We start from the raw sequence: 25,048 nt of genomic DNA on the forward strand, positions 1-25,048 counted from the left end.
TGGGTACTCAAATCTCTTAAGACAGAGTTGCCCAGCCCACAGAAAATCCCTTTCTTCCCCCAGCTATGCCTCTTCTCTGAACTTCATCCTTTGCTCCCACTTTGCAACTTTCACAGGCTCTTTCCTTCTGACCTTGCATCCCCTTGTCCACCCAAAGGAAGTGCCTTTCCTCCCTTTCTCCCCACGACCTCCCACCCCTTGGGACTCTGCAGGCTGGGAAGCTGGAGACCAGCAAAGTACTGGGTCCCAGGAAGGAGCCTGAGAGGGGGCATAAAGAATGAATTCAGAATTCAGTGAGGACACTGGGACAAGGATCTTTAACTGTGTTAGAAACTACAGGGACCCTTTGAGACTGGTCTGGGGATTTTCAGCCCAGAAGTGAGGATACCACCTGAGCTCCCACAGCCATACAACACCACAAGAAGGCAGGATTAGGCTGCAGGCCTTGGGTGTTTAACTGGCATTTGCACAGCCCTGAGCATGCCTATCCCACAGGGTGCCACCTTGCCGGGAGAGATTTGCAATGAGGAAGTCAGGAGCACTCCCCTTGGAAAACTTGGCTATTGAGTGTTATTGCTGTTTAGTAGAGCCACTCAAGCATGAACCCAGGTCTTGTTTAATAAACTGTTCTTTGTTTAAAACAAGCAATAGCCCAAACTTTAAAAACTCTGAGCTACAGTCTGTGCTGGGGAGCAAGAGGGAAAAAGAGGATAAGGATGGCCTCTGTGCCATGTCAGACCTCTACAACCCAAGCACATTCACAGGTGGCATTTTGGTGATCTTTGTGACCACGGGAGTACAACCATCGCAGCTCTCTGTCTCCCATACTAGAGATGCCATGTATCCAAGAAGGTGATTTCCCTCTGCCACTCATTTCTTAATGCCACTTCTTCTCATGGTTCTGTCCTCTAGGTATAACAAGTGGGGAATATTTGATGGATTGACGTTTGCACTGGCTGACAGACCACAAACTTGTGATTCTTGGAATCTGCTGTCAAGGCTGGCCAGGCTATCACACCAAAACAGGAGCACATTTACCTCAGGCTGGCCTGTCCTTTCAAACAGATTTAGTATGTATTGCTTTGTATCAGATGGATGGGTGGACAACCTTATAGTTGTGACCTGAACCAACATTATATATTAAGTTCAGTCCTTGGATAGGCACTCAATCTTTAAATAGCAGCATTACAAAGACAATGCTCTGAGAGGGAGACAAGAGAAAGCGTGAGAGCTTTTCATTCTGCTCTTGTCCCTCTTTTCTCCAGAGTCTTACCTGCTGTGGTCTGCTCAAACTGTCAGAATTCTGAATTCTCCAGCAGCAGCTGGAACCAACATTTGACAGAAACACCATCCCCAGTCATCTCCTTGGTCAGCACACCTCAAATCACTTCCTTCTCTAACTGGTGTTTGAAGGAGTCAGAAGTCAGTTCTGATCTACAGCTTGTGCTGATCAGCTGCTGAGTCTAAGATAGCAGGATAGGGAAACATGCATTTCAACAAGCCCTCAAAACAGAAATACTTAATGCTATAAAAGGAAAATCTATATTTAAAAATACATAGAATGCCAAAACTAATAAAGTAATGAATTGAGACAAGGCCATGCCTCTGAGTTCCTCTCCATGAACAGCGCAGTGGGACAGCTGAGCAGGCCAAGAGACAAATGAGGGAGAAATTGAGAGAGATACTTAAAATAATGGCTGATATAGAACATATGGGTCAAGCAAGTTATATCCTAGTTCAGAATATGTGAGCAAGGCAAAACTCAAACTCAAGGGTGGTAACACTTCAGACAGTTTAAAGAGAATAGGTAAAAAGATGATAGACTACACAATCTCCCCTCAAACACTCCTCCATGAAATATCGCTGAGGCCAAGGAATTAGGAAGACCCAAAACCCAAAGAATAAAAGCACTGTGTGTTCACAGGAATGAGAACACGCTTGACTGGACTGCAAATGGCCAAAGAATGCAAAAATTCACAACTCAAAAAGTCAGCATAGCACAGACAACACTGCTGCCTCCCGGGAAGCCCGAGACTAACACAGGCACGAGGGGAACCGCTGTTCCCAGGGGAGCTCCCTCTGTCTCTGCTCCCTTGGGAGGCTCTCAGCAACCACGCAGCCTGACCAGAGAGATGCACAGGCTCTAACTGCCCCCAGGGGATTCCAACACCTCATCCCAGCAGGGGTTACTACAGAAGGGGATCCTGCACAGGGCTGATGCCAGCTTTTGCACATATTTGTGAACAAAGTGCAACGTTTCAGTGATTTGGGTTGCCAGCTGCAGCAGAAGTGTGGATGGACTGAGAATGAGGATGGAGAGTGGCAGCTTTATAAGATACACTTTGCAGGGGGGAAAACTGTGACTTTGAAGTGCAAAATTAATAGCTTTGCTTTTGCCTGAAGTGTTCATTGCTTATATGGTCTAGATGATTAAAGATCTTTCTGGGGAGCACGGGAATTGCAATACCATACATATATAACATTGTCATGAAAATATGATGACAGAAAAAGAAAGAGGATCAAATGAGCTTGTAACACTCACTCCAGCCAAATAATGCAGAAATGCTTCATTTTTCCTCCAGTGAACATTGGTTCACATTTTGAAAAATGAATTTACTGAGACCACATTCACATACCACCACTGGTTTCCCACAGACGTTTGAGCAATTGAGTTTGACGGGCAACAGAGTTCTCAGAAAGTAAATGTCAGTCAAGGACACTAAATTTTAGATTCACATGGGCCAATATCCACCCCAGAGGCAGCTCTGTGCTCCTCCAGCCATCAGGAAGCACAAACAGTATTGTGTAACCAATCCTGCCAGTCACAAACTGAACCAAACACCTCCGCTGGAGACCACACGCAATAAATTCTCACCAAAAGACATTTTAAAGACAGTTATGCATTTAGATTGGCAATAGCAAATATCCAAGAGAACCACGACTGGTGGAATGGTGGTTACTTCAAATGCACTTTTAGGTCCCTTCCACTAGTCCCTAGGCATTGCCCGAGACATGGCTGGGAATGCTCGATGTCCCTGCAGGAATCCCACGGAAGGACAGGGATGGACAGGGAGCACAGAGGACCCTGCCTTCTCGGCTGCTCAGGAAGTTCCCATGGGAAGGTTCAGCAGCCTCTCCATGTGAATGCCTTTCACCCTTCTGTGCTCCTGCATAGAGAGTTTCATCACTTCCTTGCCAGGCCCTACACTTCCCAAGCACAAAGCATCCAAAGGAAAGCCACGAAGATGGGGAAGGGTCTGGAGGGGAAGCTGTGTGAGGAGCGGCTGAAGGCACTTGGTGTGTTCAGCTGGAGAAGAGGAGACTGAGGGGAGACCTCACTGCAGTTACAAATTCCTTGTGAGGGGAAGAGGAGGGGCAGGAACTGATCTCTTCACTCTCATGACCAGTGACAGGACTTGAGGAAAGGGCACGAAGCTGAGTTGGGGGAGGTTTAAGTTGGACATCAGGAAAAAGTTCTTCACACAGAGGGTGGTTGGGCACTGAAACACACTCTCTGGGGCAATGGTCACAACACCAAGCCTGTCTGAGTTCAAGAAGCATTTGGACAACACTCTCAGGCACTCTTGGCGTCTCCTGTGCAGGGTCAGGAGTGGGACTCATTGATCCTTGTGAGTCCATTCCAACTCAGCATTTTCTGTGATTCCATGAACATATTGTGGCACCAGCATTAAACACATTCCCCATCCTCTAATGCAGTTTGCCACTCCAGGCTTCACAGCCAACCTACTAACACAAATCCAGCAGTCTCTGGATAAATAAAAGCAATTATTCCATATTTGCTGGAAAAAAATTATTTCCCCAGAGCAAGTCAGGAAGCAAAACTCAGAAAAACTGCAATATTTACATGTTCTTTTGGAATTATTTCTGGACACAGGCCTGCGGGACTGCAAAACCAAGTCCCCTGCAGAGCACTGTTATTTTCTGAGAGGACATCTCCATCCCTTGGAGCTGGATCACAGCAGGGAGTAGCTCTGGGATTACTCAGAGCTGGGGTTTGTGACTCAGTATTCATACGCAAAAGCTCCTCTTTATCACAAAGTTATTTTAGATAGGAAGGGGTAAAACAGATGGGGCCAAGCTAGAGATCAAAATCTCACCAGAGAGTTAAATTTCATGATCATGTCGGACATGAACCTAATCTTAAGAAGGCATCTCAATGATGGTCAGCTATATGACAGTACAAAGAATGCAAAAGACACACTGAAAGATTTTCCTAGAAATTGGATATGGGTGGGTAGGCCATGACATTTTTAACAACGGCCCCAGCAAAACCCAACACTCTCATATTCAGCTGCATGCGGGGTTTCACTAGAAATCACGTTAACCACCAGCTCCTACCCTTAAAAGGAATCAGATTAGCAGCAAGAGGCAAGCCTGAGGTCAGAAACTTGCTGCTATTTGTTTGGGTTTGTTTTTCAAGTAAATGCCGTGCCAGCTCTTCAGCCTGGGAACGAAGTTTGAGGTTGAAAAGTGCTTCTGACAGAACCAGTTTGATGGGTGCCGGGCTACAGGCAAGACTTTTCAGAAACAAGTGCCTAAAATTAGCCATTGCTAAGTCATGTAGTCCAGCGAAACCACGTTTTCCTCCCACCTTTCTTTTCTTCCACTTCAGCCCAGATTCGAAAAAGCACTTAGGTACACATGCATAGCAGAAATTACCATCATCTTTGCTACGTAACAGGAACTGTTGACCCAAAAGTACAGGTGGCAGCTGCTATTCACAGAAAAATGTGCTTTTTTTTCAATTCATGTTCATTTTTCACATTCGAGTCAATTCATTTTTTTCAATCTTTACAGATCACGAGAACTCTTTTGTCACCTGTTTTCCCCCCTGAAATTATGCTTTGGATTGTTTTTCCCTTCTGTGGTCTTGTATTTTGTTAGGATATAGTTACAGTTTGCTCTCCGTATTTCTAGCTTCTCCAGATTCCTTTTATCTCTGACATTTCCAGAGAAACGCCAAATTTGAGGACTTCCTGAGAAGTTCATTGAAGCACCCAGTCCTAAATCAATAACAAAGACATTCATTAAATGAAAGAGAACTCAGAACAATCCTCACTGGCTCCTGATGGAGATCTCTGACCAGTCAAGCACATCACAAGCTCCCAGCACAGTGAGGTACCTGAGAGCTCGAGATCATCAAAGCAAAACACACTGAGACACTTCAGCCCTTTCCCTCTCCTAGTGCATGTCTGGGGGTAAGGTGAACAGTCTATAGTGCAAATAGGTTATGGGGTTTATAAAGGTGTGCACTGGTACTAACAGAAGCTACTGACCCCACTGGAAATTATTGGTTAAGGTCCTCTCCCCTACACGAAGCAGACAGTCAGACCAGCCACCCCAGCATTAAAACCTACAAATCTGTGAAAAATTCACTGCAGTTCACAAGGACTGCTTTTTGTCCACGGTGCTGTTGTTTGTTTCAATCCATTTAGCAATATTCATTAGCTCCCCACTTCAAATTAGGGTAACTGAGAGTAAGAGAACACACACTAAATTTTTTTACTAAGGGGGAGACGTGCCCCATTCCTTTCTCCAATTCATGTGTTGACCCTGTTGACTTGCAGTCATGTTTTACCAGGAATCTTTCTCCAAAAATGTCAAATGCATCGTGAAAAACGTTGTGCTTTCCCTTTCTTACAGGCTTACTGTCACTGAAGATTTTAAATCACGTTTCTCTTCCCATTTATTCTATTATCTTATGAGAGAAGGATATTAAACTCCAGTTCTAAGACTGTTTTTCCTCTGAACCTTTTTCATGGCTGAAACCACAGATACTAAAGCCTCTAGAAAAACCCATGTGTGTCAACCACCCTTAAAATAAATACTAAAGCACAGACTTAAGACAAAACCAATGTTAACCATAGCATTGTCTGGGATACTTCAAATTCTTCCTCTCGAGGAATCTCAGTCACCCGCATTAAATGACTCCCAACTGAGACATGAGAACTGGCAGCAGCGTGAATACCCACGGAGCACTGGCTGGTACAGCTGACAGCCAGATGGGATCAGAACAGCAGCAAAAGATAACACTGAGCCTGGACAAGCAGTTCTGGCACCAGTCTGAAAATCTGGAGAGTGCCCTCAGGTTCCCACTCCAGCAGCTTTTGCGTCTGACAACAGGCGAGTCACCTTTGCTTGCCTGAAATTCCCACCTGGAGAATAAATACGGTGGCCTTTGCCTCCCACTAGGGAGGTGCTGAGATCCGACAGGAATGCAATGCCCTGAGATAGACAGTAGGTGTACAGGGGGAACCAGAAGAAAAAACCTTTTGTATCCAAAGAAAAATCCATTGCAGAGGAAGACAAAATAGGATAAAAGAGTTTAAACTCTGCGTCTTGAGCTGTCAGTGAAACAGATATGGCACCGTGTGCACCCATGTAACGTGCACAAAAGCAACAGGACTATTTCCATTTTGTAATAGCTGTGTTTTCATAACCATAAGGGTCCAGAGCTGCCAGAAAAGACCTGAAGGAAAGGTCGTATCTGTCGTTCAAACAGCTACTGATATAGTTTGAGAAACAGCTGAGCTCCTGCATATACAAAACCTTCTGCACGTACTTTGCTACCTCACAGCCTTCCTGGAGAGACAGGGAATAAGCGTTATTCCCATCTGCCAAAAGATAATCTGAGTTTGAATGGCCTACTGAACGCTGCATGAGAAATTACACTGACTTTGATTCAGCTCAAGCTCCCAGTGCTCCCTCCATGATTCTCACTGTGCATCAGGACCCAGTTTCGAGTTCATTACCTTCACGTTTTGAATTAGCACCCACCGCCTGCATACAAATGCACTATTTGCAGCTAAAATTTCAACAGCTTTCAAAAGCTGGGAAAACTCTCAGAAGAGATGCAGCTCAGCCCCCCCCCCCCCAGCACAGTTGCATGACTTGGGCTCCTGCGTGCTGTTCCCTGTTTTGCCACGGATGCAGAGCACCACCAGGGCACACTGTTAAATCTCCTCCCAACACAAGTCTCTCCTGGGTGGGCGCTGGGAATCAGAATGATGTGGCTGTGACCTGCTTTGCTCTGCATGGATGGAAGACATCATGGAAATATAAGCCATAAAGTTAATAAGGGATAACTATGTGTTTCTTAATTAAAGTTATCAGCTGCTGCTTTGCACTGGATTTTTCTCACTGATTGCAGGTAACAGCAACACGCATGTCCTTCGTTTATGAACGTAAAAAACCATGGTATGTCTCACCTCTCTGCTAGTTCTTGACATAAGGAGCATTCACCCTGTAATTCTGCAACTGGTATCACCCCAGATGTGGAGACTGCCCAGCCTCTGCCATAATTCAGCTGGCTTTGTGCTTCCTCACAGCTGGTGGTGGGGAGCTGACTGCTGTTGGCTCCCTGACGTTTTACACCATCCAGCATCTGTATCATTCTGCTAAGCAAAACAGTTTTTCCATTTGCCCATATGAAACATATTAAAGAGACCTGACACACATTTGCAAATAGGCACTGTAAAAATAAGGTGACAAGACTCAACGTCTGCTTTGAAGAAGCTCTGGTTTAGGCCAAGTCTGATTTTCACAAACCTGTGAGAAAACCGAGCGGTTTTTAAAAAAGTTGTTTGGGTTTTTATTTTTTTATTTTTTCCAGGATACAAGGGCTGCAGGACCAAGAATAGAAGGATGAGTTATAAGCCTTTCCAAAGCAGAGACTTAGCATGGAAATTCTGACAACCATCAATGCGAGCAATGCCGCCAGGCACCTCTCACAATCCACAGCATCTTTCAAACCTGTCGGAGGTTTTTAGGAAGGGCTAAAAATAAATGCAGAAATGCAGCAATACACACACACACACACACACACACACACATATTATTGTTCAGAAAAGAACAGGTGGTCCTGCCAGCAGTGTAAACACAGATGACTCCTGAAAACAGCTCACAAACACCCAGCTGAGCAGCCTTTCCTCACCACGCAAGCAGCACTTCCAGAGCTCTCCTGGGGTTCTCCCAGTCTGCAAGACATAATCATCCGGGATCGTGACTCTCTGTCATGAAAAGGCCTGAGGACTTCCAAGCCTCTTGATCTCCCTCACCCAACGTATTCACACAATTCCACCCTGCTGACCTCTCGTGGATTATTGCCCTTCTGAAAATAACACACATGGAACAGCTGGTGGGGCCAGAAGTGTCTTAAATGTAAATAGCACAGGTCCCTGAGATGAGTCTTCTATTCTAGCTCCCCACCACTTGATCTGACCCCTATCCTCATATAACAGAGTATTTACTGAAGGGGGAAAAGGGCACCATGGACAGCCCAGGAGGATTCAAACAGCAAGCCTGGATGACTGCATGTTGAAACCCATCAGGTACCTCACCATCTTCAGAAAAGGCAAAGAAGAAAACCTGAAGCAGTCCTGGAGTCTCAAAATTTATCTAAACCTGCAGAAAAAGAAAAGAGAACGTTTTGGCCCAGATTTAAGTTATGTCTTGCCTGCCCACCACAGGAAGAAGACTGATGTCACAGGTGTATTACACACATAAATCCTACTCCTTGGTCACTTCTCCCTGGGTATGAAAGCATAATGAAACAACTTTCCTAGGAATCAACTTTAAGGCTCAAGGTGATCCCTTTGTAGCCCTTCTCTCCTGCGCATTTCAAAAGAAAGCAAATGTAATTTACACTTACACCACCTCCTTTAAATTTCATATCATCCCAAAACATTTGGTTTAACGTACAGTCACAAAAAGTAAATGAGGTGGTAAAGACTGAAAGGGCCAAGTGGTTAAAGTGCTGCCATGGGGGAGCACATCTGCCACCACATCAGAGCACCAGCATCTCAGCACAGTGAAAGACTGGCAGCTCTCCCACCACACCTGGACAGCTCCACTGCACAGGCACAGAAAGTCCACCTGATGAGGATGGGAACAGCTGATCCAGCTCGCTTCTGTGCGAGGGAAAAACACTCTCTCAAAGCTGAAGAGAAAACTGCCCTGCTGCTATCCCAGAGAGGCACATAATTGAGTCGGCGTGATGCCGCAGACTCCCGAACGCAGCAGATGGCTGTGGGCATCATCCAGTTTAGGATGACAAAGTTGGAACAGAAGAAAAACAGAAGGCAGGGAGCACATCTTCTGCGCTGGGTTACAGGGCAGGGGATGAACCTTCGCACGGTCGGTGCACAGCCCAGCGCACAGTCGGCCTCCAGCGCTCCCGCCGCCACACTGGCAGTGACCAAGTGCACAGGCCCGTAAATTAAAAAGAAAAGTAAGGGAAAAAAACCCACGTGTTCCCAGACAAAAGGGACAGGAAACAACTGGCTGGCCAATAACCTGTTTCTAAAATCCACAGAAGAAAATCTCCCAAAATGTGCCTCGTGGCACCAGCCCTAAACGCAACAACTCCGACTTCCAGGACTCACACACATAACCTGAAGGAATTTAGAAATTCAATTATGACCCGCAAGAATCAACACACCATTTCACTGCTGGAAGGCAAACCACTGATGTGAAAGCATGCAGAAAAAGAGACAAGATGCACAGATCTGTACACTGCACCATGAATGGTGTCCTGCAGCGAGGGCTTGGTCTGCGGTGGCACTTACGAGTTTATTTTTGCCAATTCCACCCCAAAGGATCACAGGAACTAGGAGTGGAAACATTCCTTCCATTTCCCCAGGCGCCTTGCTCACAAAGCAGCTGGCTACAAGGTTCACCACGACAGACAGACCAGAGCAGACAAGAGCGATACAGCTCCACATGAAGCAACACAGCACACTCGAACAATTTATAAATAAATTTCTGCTCTTTATGAGCACAATACAGCTTATGTGCCCAGGCTGACTAGTTTATAACAGCCACTGTGGTCACCCATCCTTGCAGGACACAGAGACATCATCATTAGCTCCACAGTTGGGAATGGTCAAAGCTCTTTTGGCCGCAGGATGCAGCAGCCTGTGATTCTGAACATGAATACTGTGCCAGTTCTTGCCCATTTTGCACCTGAGATTTCAGCAGCCACAATCACCTCAAGGGGCCATAGTGAAAACACCTTCATTGTACTCAGAGAGCCAGTCATGGGAAAATTTTGGGGTGGAAGAAGCATTTGGAAGGGCGGGAAAACACTTTGTGCTAGAGCAGAGCAGCAGGTGCTCCGCCCAGGAGTGGCTCTAGCAAGCAAAGCACCTGGCCATAAAGACATATTCCATGCACTCCATGCAGTCCACGGAGCTGCCCCAAAACAGGCATGTGCCCCTCAAGGCTGGGACACAGAGATATGTTTGTCACGAGCTGCTCATGGCTCACTTTGGGCAGTCACACAAGGCCGGTTCTGCCACTGTCCTGCAGCAGACAGCATCACTGCCAGGCTCCCAGCCCAGCCTGTGTTGTGGAGAACTGTGGAAGAACATTTCCAGTTCACCCTCTTTGCTGAGCAAAAACACACTTGGGAAAGGAATGAAAGAAGCCAAGGCAATATGCCTGTTTTCTGACCCATACCAATCCGAGGGAAACAGACCCACCTAACCAAGGGTATCCAAATGTCATTTGTGTCTCTGCCACACAAACATTTAACAGTTCATCTGTGATTTACACCACAAAGAGCTATAGACCTTTCATAGGATCATAAAATCATAGAATGGTTTGGGTTGGAAGAGGACCTTGAAGATCAACTAGTTCCAACTTCCCTGCCCATGGGGAAGGTCTTCAACCAGACCAGGTTGCTCAGAGCCCCATCCAACCTGGACATCTTTTACCTTTGTTCAGGGACAAGGTGTTCCCTTAGTCCGAGAAACAATAAACCACTCAAACCCACGAGGTTAAATTGTTTCTTTGGGGGGTATTTTTTAAGCACTGTTTAATTTCAATCCACGTCACAGAACAAAAAATCTAATCACAATAGTTTATCTCACACCTTATCAATGTATCAGACACAAGATGACTGCGTGACTCAGTCAAACTGAAATCCACTATGACTCAGTTTCCTCTTCCAAGAAAAGGAGGACATAAATGCAAACTTATCAAAGTAGTGTGTCCTGAGGCATGATACATTTGTGAAGCACTATAAAAAGGCAAATGAGAGCAATGATGATATTTCCCAAAGATAGTAATCAGTGTAATTTGGTTAAATTCCAACCAAGAGGAAACTTGCCCTCTGCTTTCAGAGGGGAAAGTTTCCTGAAACTTGCTTGTTCATTAGAGCTCATTAACTTCCTTCAGTGGAAAAAAACCTCACCCTGGCTGGCCCTTGGATTAGCCTTCTGCTCCTTGTCTGGTCACAAAATGCAACAGAAGGGTAAAAAATAACAGGTCCTTCGAAAACATTTCTGTAAAAGATGGTGCATCTTAGAATAAATTTCTACACAGTTGGACAAAGAAAAAAAACAGGGCAACACCATTTGCTAAAAAATTGACAGCCGCCTGCTATTTTGGAGATCTCTCCTCTAATTGCCCGCACCTGCTGTGGCGTGGTATATTCTAAAATATATCTCAACAGAAATGCTGCTTGGCAGCAGCCAAGGCCACCCTCGAGGGCCCCCACAGTCCCAGTCTTCACAGCTTCACAGGAACCGGGGTTTTCTTCCAGAGTAACATTTGAATGGAAATTCAAATAAATTCACTGTGAGCCTCCCTCCCTGATTCATCTCTGCTCATTTCTGTCGCATCACCTTTCTCTCTTCCTCCCTCCCTCCTCTTAACTACATTTTCCTATTCCGTCTCCTCCCAGTATTCTTGCCCCTCTCACAACACAAGGCTTAGGCTTGATTCCTCCATTTGTTATTTTCTTGGACTCTGAAATATCGTTTTTCCTTCTCTCTCTGCTCTTGTCGTGCCTCTGTGTTTCACATGCTCTAAGCTCAGAAAACTGAGGTAACCCTTTCAGAACCTGCACGGCTTTGAGAGACACGAGGAGATCACCAGATTCTCCCGTCTGCACGTGCTGGTGTCTGTGCCAACCTCTTCCCACCTGCAGCAGCTCCTCCCTCCAGCCTTTGTGCAGGTCACCATCCTCACCCTCCTTCACCCTCACCCTGCTCCCTGCAGGCATCGACTACCTGTGACTCTTCTGGTGCCTCCAGCCAGAGGTCCTGTGAGCTCTGCTTGAATCAATGCTGGGTACTGCTCCTGAGAGATAAAGGCATTCTTAGAATTGACACTCAAGGAACTTGGTTTCTACACCCAGGTCTTCCTCCCAACACAACGCAAATTATTCCGTTGTCTTTGCCACGTGTTTCTATGGGTTACATGGCATTTGTACTCCAAGGAATGGTTTGAGGACACTTGCCTTTAATGTCTGGCAAGCACTGAGTCACTCTGGTGACACAGGTCATAAATGAGTTTCCAGTGGGTTCCCCTGGGAGCAGGACATTCCGGGTCTGTCAAGAGGACATTTACAGGCACGTGCATTCAGCCTGCACTGAGCTTCTTTCCCAGCCTAGATATCCACTTGGCACTCGTGCCTCGTGTATCCACATGGGGCTCATCTTTTTTCAGGGGCAACCTTATGGGAAGCAAGCTTGCAACTCTTTTCAGGATTTCTTTTAATTGCCTGCAGTGGTAAAAATGGAAAGCAGGACAGCTGGGAACTAGGGAGAGGTAGATGGGATAGGAGGGTACACAGGGAACAGGGACACCGTGTTCTCTGCTCCTCACTGTCCCGGCTGGCCCCAGGCAGCACAGGCAGCCCTCCTGCAGCAGTGAGGCTGCCAGCACTCACTGCAGGTGCTGAGCATTTGAATTCAATGGGACCAAAACCCTTCCTGGTCTCTGTTGCTGTCCATGCCACACCAGCAGCCCTGATGGCAGCCCTAGTGTTAAGTGTTTGGTACGGCTTTAGGGTCTCTGCATCACCCACAGCACGCCACTGGCAACAGACCAAAGGAAAAGCAGCAGGAAGCACACGGATACCAGAAAGCTCAGAGTCCAGGCCCACACATTTCAGACCAAGCATAAAGTCAAAATCTTAGAAACAGAGGCAAGACCTGCCCCAGAGGACAGAGGAGACTCCTTTACCTATGTAACAAACCTGTGAGGCACTTCATGAGGCCTCAGAGACACCACTGCCTCACTGCAGCGATCTCCACTCAGCAGCTTTCCTGAAGACATCTTTTACTGCAGACATTCTCTTTTGCCCAGTCTTCACGACATTTTTCTGGTGTGCTACCTTTCAAAGACACAATCCACCAGTTCCAGTGTTTCAGGGAATGCTTCAGCTCCCAACAGACAGTGCCTGCTTTCAGGTGGGAAAAACAGGAAGGAGGGAGATAGTGAGAGCAGTGTAGTCAGGTCTGCAATTGTCTGTAGCCAAGTTAAAGAACCGATCTTTACAGACAGTAAAATAACTGTTCAATAGCTTCCATCAGCACAAGTAAGAAGAAAGGGAGGAATAAAACAGGTCCTGGGTAACGCTGAAATCCAAATCTACTGGAGTCTATAACATACATAAGGAGGCAGGATGGCAGACAAGGGGGGACACAGAAATCCCCAATAAATCTAAATCAAGCAGATGTGGCATAAGAAACAAGGGAACTGATTATTCCCTAATAGAGATATTACTTATGCCAGTGACTTCACCACAAAGCCTTGAACCAGAAGGTTCATAGGAACCAAGGTGACAGTAACCTGTTGATTGCTTTATAGTGTCCTATAAAAGCCCAAGAATGCACAGCTCTCTAGCTTTCACATAGATTAGTTACTGTGAGGGTGGTGAGGCACTGGAACAGGTCACCCACAAAACGTGTGGATGTCCCATCCCTGGAAGTGTTCAAGACCAGGTTGGAACTAGGTGGTCTTTAAGGTCCTTTCCTACTCAAACCATGCTGTGATTCTATGAATCTATTAGCTATGTGCTAAAAAGATGCTGAATAAAGAGTTAATTTGTACAGACTCACTGGTCCTCCACATCACTGCCAGGAGAGAAGAAACAATGGTTTGATGAGACAAGGAGTGGAACATGCACCTCCAGACACTGGTTTCACATTCACCCTGGACAGCTTGGCCACGTGCTGCTGGGGGATGCCAAGAGGCAGCTCCAATATCGCAAACAACCCTGAAGCCCTCCAGGCACCTCAGGTTACCTACATGGCAGGGCCTTGACTTTACCTGCCTCACTGTTGCATCTCATCTCCAAGGGCAATGCCAGCACTGTGTTGGCTCCCTAAGCCATGGTGGGAATGAGAAGCCGGACAAGACTAGGTCAGTGCCCACTGCTCCATTCCCAGACTGTCTGCACTTGGGCATCCAAACTGAAAAAGACCTTGCTTAGCAAACTGGCAGTGGAAAAAGCTTTCATCTAAACAAGAACAACAAACAAATTGTCATTTCCACATTTAGCACCAGCTGCAAAGCTTTGCAGGTGAGGTTAAAGGGGTGAGCAAGTACAGGCAGGGAGATAGACAAGTTACAGGTTGAAGCAGAGCTGTTCCCTCTCTCAGCAAAACACTGCCATTAACACCTGAACTAGAGAGAACTAGGAGAGGGAAATTTCTCCCACTGCTGATGCTACATCCACCCAGGCCGATTAAGGATCAAAGCACTGCACAGATGACTGGTGCATGTGAGATCTGAGCCAAGTGAAACACTCTCCCCTTCCCAAAGCTCCCCTCCCCACCAATGGCTGCTGACAGGAGGGCACAAGCAACCAAACGGGGAGGAACTAGGGGACTCTCTCCCTCCTTGCAGGCTCTTCCCTCAATACTGCATCCAATCCACCTGTAAAGCACCAGCACGGCTCTTCTGCCTGAGCACACTACTCCCACAGCCCTGGGAGCCTCTGGGGAGAGGGGGGAAATTGGGGGGGTTAAAAAAAAATAAATCCCAGCCCCAAAGGGCTTTTCCCACCCGGGAAGCTGCACAGAATCACAGATTCAATTAGGTTGGAAGAGACCTCTCAGATCATTGAGTCCAGCCTATGACCGAACACCACCACGGTACTAAGTGCCACATCCAGTCTCATCCTTAACACCTCCAGAGACGGAGAATTCACCACGGATGGTAACCGCGGTGGTAGCGGATCAAGGGTTGGACTTGATGATCTCGGAGGTCCTTTCCAACCCGGCTGATTCTATCATTCTGTGACACCGTGAATCCCACAGGGAAAAGAACTAAAGACGGGGAGAAGTGACAAACCCCTCACCGGCCACGGGGCGCCAGCGCTGCCCCACCGCAGGCAGCGGCGGTGCCGGGGGCGGCCCCGGGGCGGGGGGAGCCGCCGGTCCCGCCCAGCCCCGCCCGGTTCCCCGGCGCGGCGCCCGCCGGGAGCCGCAGTCCTTGCCGGGCCGCCTCGGCACCCCGGAGCCCGCGGGGGGGGGACTCGCTTCCTTCCCGCCGGCCCCCGCGGCCCGGCCGTGCCGCCATGGGCTGGGGGTCGCGGCTGGTCGTGCTGGGCGGCCTGGCCGCCTGGGCGCAGCGGCGGCGGGCGGCGGCGGCCGGGCGGGATGGCGGCGGGCGGCGGGAGCTGGAGCTGAGGCTGGTGCAGGTGGTGTTCCGGCACGGGGCGCGCACCCCGCTGCAGCCGCTGCCGGGGGCCGCGCTGGTGAGCAGGGACGGGACGGGGCCGGGGGCGGCGGTGGGTGCCCCGCGGTGGAGCTGCTGCCTTTGCTTCCCTGATGGGCAGCCCGGTGGTTTAGGTTTTATTTTCCTCTTCCCAAGGGGAATCGATAAGTTTACTCCCCCCAGAGTAAATGTGGGGGAGACGTGGGAATTTGGGAGCGTGGACCCCCACGCCTCCCGACAGGCTTGGGGAAGAGCGGCTGGAAAGCGGCCTAGCGGGGAAGGGCCTGGGGGTGCTGGTCCACAGCAGCTGGACATGAGCCAGCGTGTGCCCAGGGGGCCAAGAAGGCCAATGGCATCCTGGCCTGTACCAGGAATACTGTGGCCAGCTGGATCAGGGCAGCGATTGTCCCCCTGTACTCGGCACGGGTGAGGCCGCACCTCGAGCGCTGTGTCCAGTTCTGGGTCCCTCACTCCAGGAAAGACACTGAGGTGCTGGAGCGTGTCCAGAGAAGGGCAGTGGAGCTGGGGAAGGGTCTGGAGCACAATTGTTAGGAGGAGGGAGCCGGGGGTGTTTAACCTGGAGAAAAGGAGGCTCAGGGGTGACCTGATCACTTTCTACATCTCTCTGAAAGGAGGTTGTAGCCAGGTGGGGTTGGGGTCTTCTCCCAGGCACCTCGGACAAGAGGAAAGGGGCTCAAATTTTGGCAGGGGAGGCTTGGGTTGGACATAAGGAGGAATTTCCTGATGGAAAGGGTGATCAGACATTTGAACAGACTGGTCCCTGGAGGTGCTTAAGGATAGACTGGTTGTGGCACTTAGTGGTATGGTCTAGTTGCCATGGGGGTGTTCCATCATAGGTTGGACTTAATGATCTCAGAGGTCTTTTCCAACCTAACTGATTCTGTGAACAACTGCTTCGGCTGCTGGGAGCCCTCAGGGGCAGGATGCAGTGAAGGGGCTGCAGTGGGGATAACACTCAGTACTGCAGTGCCCATGGACTTTGCTCTGGGGCTGAGCACCACACCTTCCAGATGGTGCTTGGCAAATGTGCAGCTCCTGCCTTGGTTTTACCACAACTGATACGACTCTCCCAGCCTCCACTGAGGCCCCCTCGGGAGCTGGCAGGTGCTAGTTCGGGTAGTTTGCTACAGCAGCTTTTCAGTGTGCAACAATGAGCAGCAATTGTGATTTCCTACAGATCTTTCTCCTGTAAGGGGAGGAAAACAAGTACTGCGTTTCCTGCAGATCAGATCTGCAAATCCAGAGTGCAGCACTGCTCTCATTTCTCTATGAGCTGTCTGAAGGGATCTCTATGGCAAGGCAGCACAGCATAACACTCCAGCATTGGTTTAATGCTCTTGAAAGTTTTCCACTGAAGCACTGTTTGTTTGTTTGTTTTGAAGCAGGTGGAATGGCACCCCACTCTTTTAGATGTACCTGCTAAGACTAAGTTTGATTACAAGGTGACTAACCTAAATGGAGGACCTCAACCTCACTCACCCCTTGAGGAGCAATACAAAAAGACCACATTCAAGGTGAGGCTCTCTTTCCCGGTGGGTTTGTGTTCCCTCTGTAGACTTGTTTGTTTCCATAGTCCACTGGAGACCCTTCCTGTTCTTTGCTCTTAGGGTGGTACCATTGCAGGACAGCTGACAACACTGGGCATGCAGCAGACGTTTGCCCTGGGGGAAAGGCTGAGGAGAACCTATGTGGAAGAAGCCAACTTTCTTTCACCAACATTTAAGCCTGCTGAGGTCTTGTGAGTCTCTCAGTTCCCTCCTTGGCCTTCTCTTGCTTCCTCTTTCCTAACAAGTAGCCCTGTGCTAGGCATACCCTTCTCCACCCCACAGCAGACTGGCTCAGCCTGCAGAGCCTGGTACTAAAACTCTCTTGTGACACAAAGCATCCAATTCCCCAGCAGTGCTGAGAGTGATGCCAGGGACAGGTTCATCTCATCCAGGTTTAGCCATTGGCATTGGTCTTATGCACCTGTATGGTTAATAAAAGATAAACAGGCATTTCTGGAGCACACTTGAACTCACTGTAAACAGCTGAAGTTCAGTGAGATGAAGCAACCTCTGGTTGCTCACATCACTAATGCTGGGAGTGTCTGGCTTAGGATGAGATTAAAGTTACACCAGAGAAGTGCCAGTTTGTTATCTCCACTATTTCTGAGTTAAAGGGCAGTTCAGATGTAGGTGTCTACTTAAGATAGCTACAGTGACAAAAGATGAATCCCACCACGGGTTTCCAAAGTCACAGTGGAAGCAGAACCCTCAGTTCCAGCCAGCCCTCCCCAGCTGCAGCCGTGTTGGCAGGAAGGAGAAAATGCCACTTCACGAACTGCTTTCTCTCTTTCAGCATCCGTTCCACTAATATTGTCCGGAACCTGGAGTCCACACGGTGCGTGCTGGCTGGGCTGTACCAACAGCAGAAAGAAGGTTGGGGAGACTTCTGAACAGTGCCTTCCTTTCTTTGCTCAGCCTTCCCTAGATGCACGCATCTTGCGCACCCCAGCTCTCCCCGGCTCCTAGTTGTTACTTCTTCCCCGGTTCCTTGCACTTGGCCCCCTTTCCTGTACTCTCCTGGCTCTTTGGGTTCTTCACCAGCTTGTCACTTCCTTGCTCTCTTTGTGTGTCATTCTGCTGCAGTTTCAGACCTGCTGGGGAATCGAGAGGGCAAAAAGTTGTAGGTCCAATGTTCACGAGATGCACATCTGAAAATGGTTTCTCAGAGAAACCTGAGTATCTTGGCCAAGATCCTTTACAGGTTCAGTATCTGGAGTAACTTCCACCTGTAGCTTACAGTTGGTGACTACTTGTATGCCCTAGAAATACGCTCTGCATTTTGAGGATCTCACCTCTGCTCCTTCCATATTCAATTCCGCAAACAAGCCGAAGTGACTTGCCAGAGCTCCTTACACCTGATGACACGGAGACTAATTTTTGGCACTTATAAACACTAAGAAAAATGAGCACACAATTAGAAAGCTTTGCGAGGTTCACAGCAGGCATCCCTGTGGAATTCAATTCACAGAAACAAGCACAGTGGATTGTGTTGCAGGTGATGCCTCAGGGGAAATTGCTAGTTGACAACAATGCACTTGAGCACAAGGACTGTGAAAGGGATTAAAGCGGCCCAAAGAAAGGCAGATGCACTGCTGATCACGGGAACTTCCTCCTTGTTCCACAGGAACTGTCGTCATTGTCACTGATGAAGCCAGCTCTGAAATACTCTACCCCAACATGCACAACTGCCAGCGCCTGAAATGCTTGACCAGGTAATTGCTGAAATGCTTGACCAGGTAGTTGCCAGCAGTACCTCCCCGTATGATTTCACTTCTGTCTCATTGCAGCAGTAGTAATTTAAAACAGCACGTTTTCTTCCCATTTCCCAATTTCTTCCCCTGCCACTTACAGTTCTTTGGGAATGCTTAGGTAGTTGTATAAAACACTTGGTAAGCGGAGTTATACACCAAGCAGTGGCACCAGAAGAAAATAAAGTAGAGACTTTTTCTTGAAAGACCAATTTAATTTAGTCTGTGTCTAGCAAACGCTCATTACTAGCTAATGTACAGCTAGTCTGTGGCATTGCTGCAGGGCAGAATTAATGTCATCTACATTCCTTAACAAGCCTTTCAAGTGTGAACATATTGGGCCTCCTTTTTATATTCAGCTTCTGGTTTGGGAGTTATTTCAGCATTCCGGTCACATTTATACCTTGAAGAAACTGAAATATACCCAGCCTTGATACATTTAACAAAGACTAATGAAGTAAAACAAGGAACATCCTACACAGAAAGAACACTCATGTTTGCAGAGTCAAGTACTCTAAAATGCCTGTGCCAGGTTGGGCATGGGGTGGAAACTGAACAAGAGAGGCAGATGTATTACAGCTTGCCTGGATTATCCATCACCATATTTTTGTCCAAAATTCAGGAGTTGTCAGAATTCACTTGCAAAAGCTCACTATATAATGCTTGACTCTGCAGGCAAAGAATTGTTCTAGACAACAAAGTGGTGAGGTGACAGCCCACAGAACCAGTACATTCAGCCTCCTCGAGTAACATCAGCTGTCCAAGAAGGGAGTAAACTGCAGGGTCTTCTGCTCTCTGCCCATTAACTGAGCACATTTGGTGACCATGTCAAGGTAGACTTTTTGAGCTGCAGTAAGAAGCACTGCTTCAGCTTACACAGCCAGCATGGGTATTCTCAGCTAAATTTTTTTAAATACAATTTAAAACAGTGTAAAGATGCAAATGGCTTCTAACAAAGCAAAAGGTGAATTTAAGCTGCAAGTGAATTATCTAGGTGTTCCCATTTCCCCCACACCACACAGCGATCAGTTCAAAGCTTCTACTCTTTCTTCTTTCATGAGGCAGTTAAAGGCTGCTCCCTGAAGACACAGACATGTACAGTTCCAGTATGACCAGATCTCTTAACTGATACACAGACCTTGCTTATGGGAACCACTTCTCAGGCGTTCACATTTTAATTTTTCCCCCTGCCTCTGTGAGAGCAGAGAGCCAGCTCTGATCCTTGACAGCTGGATACGTTGTCTGTCCTTTCTGCAACTCAGACTCCCAACATGAGGAATCCTTCAGTATACTGCAGTGCTTCTCTTCTGCCCCTCACTGATGTGAGACAGCTCCACAGGGCTGGGTCAGAAAAGCCTGACAGAAAAGATAGGAAGCCTGGTGTGTGAAAAGTTTTTTGTTTTAACTTCCTTGCAGGCAGAAGTCTAAGGATGCTCTGCATCAGCCAGGTATCTCCGATGACTTGAAAAAAATTAAGAAGATGATGGGTATTGATGGTGATGAGTCTGTGGATTTTTTTGTCCTCCTCGATAACATTTTTGCTGAGCAGGTGAGCTGAGCAGTTCTGTTGCACTGTCACAGGAAGAACATCCCTTTACCACGCACATGGAGGAAATCACAGAGTGCCAACACCCATGGATAGCAACGGGTACCCACCCCAGTACCTTTCTATGCAATCCAGAAAGTTTATGGGAATAGCATGGCCTTTTTAAAAAGCAAGATGTGGAGTCAGCCTTGCTGTAGGAGGGATGAAGACTCATCTCCAGTATTTATGTTCTTACCTGGAAATCCAGTATTTCTTTCAACTGCAGTATAGAGCTAAGAGAGCAGCTGGGCCTGCCTTGCCCCATTTACAAAGTGCTTTCCCTTTTTTGGCACTCAGCACACGACAGTCCTCCTAATCCTGGTTCCAGCATAGTACCCATGAGCCAGATTGCTTCTGCTACTGGAAGGAAGCTGGGCATATTTTTACCCCCCCTTTAGTACCTCTTTTTTGCTGGAGCTAAATGGTAATTGATGTGGCTGCCAGTTGAATGGCCCAATGTGTTACACTCCCTTCACACAGCAGTGTATCAAACATCCATCCTTTAGGTACACAGAGCAAGGCTGTATGTTTAAAACCATCCTAAAAATCCTCAAGTGAGGTACAAATGTACAATGTACAAATGAGTACAAATGGTGTGACATGAAACAGCAGTTTTCTGTGGGCAGTCACCCACGTGTCTTCAGGCTGGGTTCAGAAAGGGTCAAACCCTGTGGCTGTGTCTTCTCCCTCCAGGTGCACAATCTGCCAAGCTCCCCTGTGCTGAAGAAGTTCCAGCAGACGGTTGAGCGCCGATCTGTTGACTCCATGCTCTTCCTTCTGGATGAGAGTTCAAGGTGATTGCCTGCACCCATGCCTCCAGCCTCAGGGGTTGTCTCACCCAGGGGTGGATGTGCTACACCAGCTTCTGCAGCGGACAGAAGCCCTTTCCAATCTGCTGCATTCCCCCACCAGAGGCTACTGCCCGCCTCATGAAGTTTGTGCCTCAGTCAGTAACATGAGCTAGGGAAAAGCAGTCCACACTGAGGAGGCCAAGATGTGGCCTTACATGCTGTTTGGTTGATAGTCTGTGAGGAGCAGTGCTAACCCACCGAGGTTTAAGGCCTCAGCTGCCACGGTGTTAAAGTGAACCTGTGTCAAAGGCAAAAGCAGAAGAGAAGAGGAAATACTTCCAGCCCAGGCCCTGAGGCTGCACAGCCCTTGCAGATGCACAAGTACAATGTGGATTCCAACTTGGGAAGTTTATCCCAGGGGTGGTACCTGCACAGCTGGGCTGAGAAGTGCTAGTGCTAGCGGAAAAGGTGATGCCAGGCCCTGCACACAGGTAACTACTTGCAAAAGAATGTGCTGCCACATGCAGTTAATTGCCTCCCGCACAGTTGTTCGTAAAGGTCGGCTGAGTTGCCAGCCTAGCAGTCATCTTCCCTTCAGATTCATTTGCAGCTGCCACATTCACCAGCTCTGATCAGGTGATGGTGTAGCACTGCCTTTTCTAGTAGGGTAGTTGCCCTTAGTCTTTTCTTTAACACATATTAGAGATCTCAGGTACTGAAAGACTGATTCCCCCCATTCCCACAACACCCAGGAGAGCCATTCACACTCATCTTCCATTTCCACTGACCTACTCATTTCGGTAGAGGGAGTTTTTTCCCACCAGAAGTTGTATAAAAATCATCTCTTTGTTCAGTACAAAGATAAAAACTAATTTATAAATTATTATTATAATGGATAGCCATCACCTTCTTGAATCCTGCCCCTCCCCAGCAAAGACCCCAACCACTTCAGTTGCTGTTTTGCAGTCAGCTACTGTCATCTTCCCTAGCTGAAACCCATGCATTCAAAAATCACAACCAGGGAAACAAAATAGTGTAGAAAACAATCAATGAGTTTCTAGATTTCCCTTTGTGTGGACCACACCTCATGATACTGCTTGCTAACACCTCTCCCCTCCCAATCTGCAATCAAATTAGAGTGGTGACTACAAAACCTCTGAACTAAAAATTAACTATATTAATTGCCCTGAACAGTTCGTAGCTACACTCCATACATGTTATCAATTTATAATAGAAAAGAGGTTCCCAGGTGTTCATATGTAATTGTTTGAAAATTTAAAAACTAGTAATTTGTTTCTGCTTCTTTTCTAGAGAAGTTATTAAGATGAGTGTTGGTCTCCTTCTCAGTGCCTTACAGAAGAACATTAAAGCAGCAATAAATCCCTCGACTCCATCTGAAAAGGCCAGGTACAGGGCAAAACTCCAATTGGTATAAATTCTGACTTGATGTCAGTGTGAAGCTGGTTCAGAAGGATATTGAATGAGTGGGATAATGAGAATGAGTGCTCATCTGGTAGAAAAAGCACGAGTGCTACTGGCTTTCCATGGAGGAACACAGCTGACATTCTTTGTTTGGGTTTGGGTTTTTTTTCCAGAAAGCTCATCCTCTACGCTTCTCATGATTCTACTCTTATTCCTCTCCTGTTGGCACTGGGCACCTTTGATCACAAGTGGCCACCTTATGCTGCAGATGTGACCCTGGAACTGTACCAGCACCGTCGGTCCAAAGAGTGGTTCGTTCGCGTGTCTTACCGTGGAGAGGTAAGATCCCGTGGGAAGTCCCTCATAAAAATCTTGGGCTTCTGGATTTACCATGCAGCAAAAAACTGGCTTTGGCAATCCACAAAATCCCTGATTCTGTCTCTTTGCTTTTGCAGGAGAAAGTGGTGAAAGGATGTAAAGCAGGTCTCTGCCCACTTGAAGAATTTCTGAAAGCTCTTTCACAGTATTCGGTCAGTCCACAGGAGTACAATAACCTGTGCTCCAAAACATAGGGGAATCAGCAAACTGACTGATGATTAAGCTGTTTTAAATTAAAATTATTTTATTGCCACAATCTTTGACTATTTTTCTTCATATTCTTGCCAGCCTTCCCTATTCCAGAGGCATTTTAGATGAGGGGACTTTTTCCTACCAGACACAGGGTGGCACAGTGTCACTTCACACTGTTAGCAACAAGATGAAAGAAGCCACGTGACAGAATGGCTCAAGTTCACTTCTGAGGTAGCCACACAAAAGCACAGAGAGGCTAAAACAGCAAGGGACACAACAGACCAATTCAAATTGTCCTGCTGCTTCAGGAATACGGGAGAAAACATACATCTTCCTGTATGCTGGGACTGTGGGACGAAGCCCAGCTTGCTATGTGCTACCAGACTTGAAAGCTTTGATATAACAATTGATTTTATGTTTGCCAAACTGCAGAAGCCATTGTGCCTTTCCCTTTTTTTTGTCAAGTTGGAGGGTTGCTCTCTGCAGACAGATGAACCAAGCAAATCGTGTAGCACTGAGCTACCCCATCTTCTTGAGGGCATTTTTGTGCACAAAAAACATCTCCAATGGGACAGCAGGCGTGCAAAGCTCCTCCCTGCACTCCTGTAATTATGGAAATTCTGCTGTGAACATGCAGAACAACCACAGTGGGCCAAGTACAAGAGCACACACTCTTGGTGAACTCTGCTTAATATGCTTTAAACAAGGAAGTCTGGGCAGCTGCTGTCAAGTTCAGCTTTGGGCAGCATTGCATCTATTTTGCACTTGCTGAAAGAGGAATACAGCAGAATAGCCAGCAGAAGTACTTCTAGCTGAGATGATGACACTTTCTCCTGTAAGGCAATACTAGGGATCACTAGGTTGCCAAAATCATAAAATGGTTTGGGTTGGAAGGGATCTTAAAGATCACCTAGTTCCAACACCCCTGCCATGGGTGCCACCTGATCCACCCTGCCATCTGATCCACTAGATCAGATTGCTCAAAGCTCCATCCAACATGGCCTCGAACACTTCCAGGGATGAGGCATCCACAGCAACCTGTTCCAGTCCCTCACCATCCCCATAGTAAAGAATTCTTCCTAATATCTAGCCTACGTGTCTCTTTTAGTTTAAAACCATTCCCCCTTGTCCTATCACTATCTGTCCATGTAAAAAGTCACTCTCTCTCTTCTTTATAAGCCCCATTTAGGGGCTTTATCAATATCATTGATAAAGATCTCAGTTTTTCAATCACTAAATAGAACTCGGATCCTGACCTACTTTCTCTGGCATAGGTAAAGGTTAAAATAGGGGGACCACTCATTGAAATGGCCCTGCAATTTTGGTTCTGTGTTACCCCTTCCCACTTAGTGAAGGCAGACTGCAGTGATGTTAATGTAATCATTGACAGATATGTGACTGGAGGCACTACAGCACCTTCTCCCCAAGAAGCGTGGGCTGAATTTACCTCTACTCTTTCATTAGCCTGCCCCCACCACAATTACATGTTGACACCACGCACAGTGAACAGAATAATTTGAATACTAAATACATTGCTGGAGGTCTCACTGAACTGCCATTAGAAGCTGTCAAAAAGGCCAACAAAACATTGTTATTTTCCATCAAGTTTTTTTACACAGCCTAAAACCATAATGCCATTATATAAAAATCAATGGCCCTACCCTTGCTTAAGAACGGTGTGTTCTGCTCTAATCAGGCTCTCTCTTATGCACAGTTTCAAGTGTTTGGACAACAGTGATGAAAATATTAGGCAATATGATGGCAAGTTATTTCCAAGGCATGGACTGCTTAGAAAAAGGCATCTAGAAGCTTTGGCCATACCAGTAAGCAAAGGGGGAATTCACACACCTTCTGCTAAAAAATAACTAGGAGCATCTCCCAGCAAAACTG

At 47.2% G+C, this 25,048-nt stretch overlaps 1 protein-coding gene across 2 annotated transcripts; it reads left to right on the plus strand.

The window, feature by feature from the left end:
• Positions 1-15,302: 15,302 nt before the first annotated feature.
• On the plus strand, positions 15,303-23,241 carry ACP6 (acid phosphatase 6, lysophosphatidic). Of its 2 annotated transcripts, none has more exons than XM_027692631.1 (10): positions 15,303-15,514; positions 16,878-17,009; positions 17,103-17,233; positions 17,836-17,915; positions 18,667-18,754; positions 20,207-20,339; positions 21,069-21,169; positions 22,478-22,573; positions 22,762-22,927; positions 23,044-23,241. In XM_027692631.1, exons 1-10 carry the CDS (start codon positions 15,335-15,337, stop codon positions 23,158-23,160), a joined length of 1,224 nt encoding a protein of 407 aa, XP_027548432.1. In that variant the 5' UTR covers positions 15,303-15,334; the 3' UTR covers positions 23,161-23,241. The 2 variants fall into 2 exon arrangements, with proteins under 2 accessions (XP_027548432.1, XP_027548433.1); XM_027692632.1 differs by having other exon boundaries at positions 16,881-17,009.
• Positions 23,242-25,048: the final 1,807 nt, after the last annotated feature.

Source organism: Neopelma chrysocephalum, unplaced genomic scaffold (assembly GCF_003984885.1).
Source record: "Neopelma chrysocephalum unplaced genomic scaffold, ASM398488v2 Primary Assembly neopelma1_87, whole genome shotgun sequence".
NCBI lineage: Eukaryota > Metazoa > Chordata > Aves > Passeriformes > Pipridae > Neopelma > Neopelma chrysocephalum.

Coding starts and splice junctions, on each gene's coding strand:
- ACP6 (XM_027692631.1), top strand. CDS start 15,335: ATGGGCTGGGGGTCGCGGCTGGTCGTGCTGGGCGGCCTGGCCGCCTGG. Junction 17,234..17,835: donor TTTAAGCCTGCTGAGGTCTT/GTGAGTCTCTCA, acceptor TCTCTCTTTCAG/CATCCGTTCCACTAATATTG. Junction 22,928..23,043: donor GCGTGTCTTACCGTGGAGAG/GTAAGATCCCGT, acceptor TTGCTTTTGCAG/GAGAAAGTGGTGAAAGGATG.